Source organism: Petaurus breviceps, unplaced genomic scaffold, assembly GCF_028583685.1.
Source record: "Petaurus breviceps papuanus isolate PSGF00001 unplaced genomic scaffold, PetGlider_PUasm1.0 567, whole genome shotgun sequence".
Classification (NCBI taxonomy): domain Eukaryota; kingdom Metazoa; phylum Chordata; class Mammalia; order Diprotodontia; family Petauridae; genus Petaurus; species Petaurus breviceps.
This window is the reverse complement of record NW_027186383.1, coordinates 5402127-5405609: the sequence shown is the minus strand read 5'-3', so window position 1 is coordinate 5405609 and position 3483 is coordinate 5402127. Positions and strand designations below refer to the sequence as shown.

The 3483-nt window shown below is 46.8% G+C and overlaps 1 protein-coding gene across 1 annotated transcript in view; it reads left to right on the top strand.

Annotated features, from left to right (window-relative positions):
- Positions 1–3483, top strand: part of IQCA1 (IQ motif containing with AAA domain 1) — a 247156-nt gene that overhangs the window by 149149 nt on the left and 94524 nt on the right. Inside the window, exon 8 of the mRNA XM_069103144.1 lies at positions 583–723. Within this exon, the coding sequence (XP_068959245.1) occupies positions 583–723 (141 nt within the window). The remainder of the gene's footprint in view (positions 1–582; positions 724–3483) is intronic.

Sequence of the window (3483 nt, the reverse complement as noted above, 5' to 3'; positions counted from 1 at the left end):
AGAGACAGAGAGAGAGAGAAGGAGGAAAGGGGAGAGGGGGAGAGGAGAAGGAGAGGGAGGCAGAGAGGAAGATGGAAAAACAGAATGACAAGAAGAGGAGAAAGAGAAGGAAAGAGACCTATAAATTCTAGAATATCAAAATTGTTTTCTATTTTAAGGTCATGATAAGAGTTACACATGCAATTACAGGGAAAATAACAACCAATTTTGTTTAGTCAGTGAGCATTTTGTAAGTGCCTGCCAAGTACGCACAGGTGCTAGATTCAGGGGAAACCGAAGTGAGATGGGGACTACCCTCTGGGAACTTATAGTCTACTGGGAAGGCCCAGTAATGATCACAGACAAGTAAAGAGAGTCTGGAAACAAACCAAGGGAGACATTCCATCAACACCTGGGGGAATCCAAGGCCTCTTGAAAGAGGTGGCCCTGCACTGAGCCTAAGTAGAGGCCAAGAGCTTGGGTAAAAACCAGGAAAGGGCTTTGCTCAAACTCCCTCCCCATCCAGCTCTCCCCACCCCAACACCACCCACTTCCCTCCATTGCCTTGGGTCGTAACCATGGGGATTTGCTGTTTTTAAACAGGTGATCCAGGACATTATAGCCAAGGAAGAAGAAGAAAGTCTAAAGAAGGCCAAAAAGAAGGAGGCAAAGGAGGATAAGGAAAAGAAAGAAAAAAAGAAAAAGAAAGAAAAGACAGAAAAAAAGGAAAAAAAGGAAAAAAAGGTAAAAGAAACAGAAAAATATACATCTTTGCCTGTGCAAAGTGTTTCTGGCAGCCAGGTGCCACCCAGAGCTGCCCATTCCCATGTTGTAAGTCACTTCTATTTTCTTGGTCAGTGAACCCACCAACGTAGACATTTGTTGTAATGTCAGTCATTCATTTTCTTAGGGTGGAAAAAAACCCAACAACAGCCTGCCTTGGATCTGCTGGTGATTTCTGTTTGTTTTTAATGTTGACCTTTAGTTGGAGGCCACAGCTTTCTAGTCTGACAACCTTGAAGGGAGGAAAGGAAGGAAGGAGTTAAACCAAGCACTCCTGGGCTTTCCTTATGAGGGGGACAGAAAGTTCTGATCCCAAGAATCCGGAAAGTATTCAGATCTTGAGTCTCAGAAGTTGTGCTTTCTTCAGCAGCAAGGCTAGGGGAGAAAATATGCCATCTGCCAAGGAGGTACAGGAAGAGTAAAATAAATGGAGTTGGGAATTTTTTTATTTCTCCAGAGTGTTAGGGGCTGTGTGCATGACTTAGACATCGGCTCCCCCCTTTTTTAAACCTTCCTTTCCCCGCCACTTCCTGGCTATGTGACTGTTGTGGGAGAAGTATCTCCTCTGCGCCTGATGTGGTGGGTAAAGGCTGCCAGAAACATACTTACCACAACACAGAAGTTAAAGTGGTAAAAACCTTTTGTTGCCGTTCAGCTTCCTCCGCCTTGTCCAACTTGCATGATCCCATTTGGGGTTTTCTTGGCAGAGATGCTGGAGGGGTTTGCTGTTTCCTTCTCCAGCTCATTCGGCGGATGAGGAACTGAAGCAAATAGGGCTAAGTGACTTGCCCAGGGTCACACAGCTAGTAAGAGTCTGAGGCTAAATTTGAACTCAGGAATATGAATCTTTCTGACTCCAAGCCTGGCATTTATTGTGGTCGAGCAGAAGTTCAGGCCTCAGAGGAAGATTGAGCCCCAATTATGAGCTTACAAGTCCTTGTATAAGCAACATGACATCAGACCAACGGAGAAGTCATTCATAGACATATTACAATCTTATAAAGTCCTCTTAGGCCACCAGAGCTAAAGAGCAGGTGGATCCATCATCCCATGCTTCCTTCAGTGTCATAAAAATGGAACAAACAGCTAAACAGAGTCATAATCTCATACATCCCTTGGGAAAACAAACCTCATCCACCAGACAAGCTCTAGGTAAGAGAAGTCAGGTTCCACATTGTTGTTCATTCTTCCTTCAAAGAGGACTGATGACATCATGAGGGTGATGTCCAGACTCACACCTGAAAGGCTTGAAGCAGAGCTGAGCAAAGTCCAGAAGAGGTCACAGGTTAAACCAGCCCTGGAGGACTCACAAGCAAGCTGATTGAGGAGAAGGATTCGCTTGTCACCAAGGAGTGAGGGACGGTGGAGATTCTTCCTCTGGCTGCTTATCTAAGGAATGGTTAAGGCTCTGAGTCAAATTTCACATCCTATGGGACAGGTTTTGGTCAGGTGAGGTGAATATGAAAGTGGACTTTTACCTCACCAAAGTTTGCAGGAAGAGTGGCCCTGAGTCCCCAGAAATAAAAGGAAATCAAAGATTCCCATAACAGGACCATAGCAAGGTCATGGATCATCTCTGAGACTCAGTTTCTCCATTTGTAGATTGGAGGAGGGGAAAATACTTGGATTCCCTCCACACTTGTCCATCCCTTTGTAAACCAAAAAGTATCATCTCAATGGCAGCTCTTCTCCAAATCCAGGCATTAATTCAAATCAGCAAACATTAAGCACCTACTCTGCACAATGGACCATAGTCAGCACAAGATAGATGGTGGTGAAAATGGTGGATTCTGTCTTATTGGAGCTTGAATCTCAGAAAAGGAGCAGGCATGAGATCTCTGGGGCGGTGTGATAGGGGCAAAGGGAAGGAGCAGGGCTTGAGATGATGGGCTCTCATGAATTATATGCAAGGGAAATCCCTTTGGGGGTAGCCTCGAAGGCGGCTTCCTGCTGGGGGTGGGGGCCTGAGTGAGGGGGCCAGCCTGTAGGAGTGTGCATATGTAGCAGAGGGTGGGACGAAATCAGCGAGTTGCTGGGGAGCCCAATTTGGCGAAAATATAGTCCACGAGGGAACGTAAAAATAAAGCCTGAGAGGCAAGCAGCCAGTCAAATTGTGGCAGGCCTTCAGGGCCAGGCAAAGGTGTTTATAGTTTCTCCTCTGGGGGATGGGGGAGGGGGAGCAGAGTCAGAGCTCTTCCTTGGCTCTTGGGACACTGGGCTGGATTGAATTAGAGGGCAATCGGCAGAGATTAACATAAAATCTTCAAATTGTGCTTTTGAAACTCAAGATAAAAAAGATCATAACTAGAGCTGCACAAGACCCCAGGCAGCCTTAGGCCAACCCTTTCATTTTACAAGTGAGGAAACTGAGGCCTCAGGAAGCTAAGGCTCAGTGGTCACCCAGAAAGAAAGCGTCAAGCATGAGCTCAGAGCCCAGGCTCTCATCCCACCATCACCTACAGGGGCAGAGATGAGGGGATGTGTCTGGGCAGCAGCTTCTCCGGAAAAGGCTAGGATCCGAGGGGACCCTAAGGCCAGTGGGAGTCAACAGGATTTGTGGCTAGCCAAGAAAGCTAATGCAGTCTTAGGCTGCACTGTGTCCAGGAAGAGGGAGGGGACAGTCCTGCCTCGGTCTTCCCAGGTCAAAACAGATTGGGAGTACCTTGTTTTGTTCTCTGTGCCACCTTGTAGGAAGGAAGGAAGGAAGGAAGGAAGGAAGGA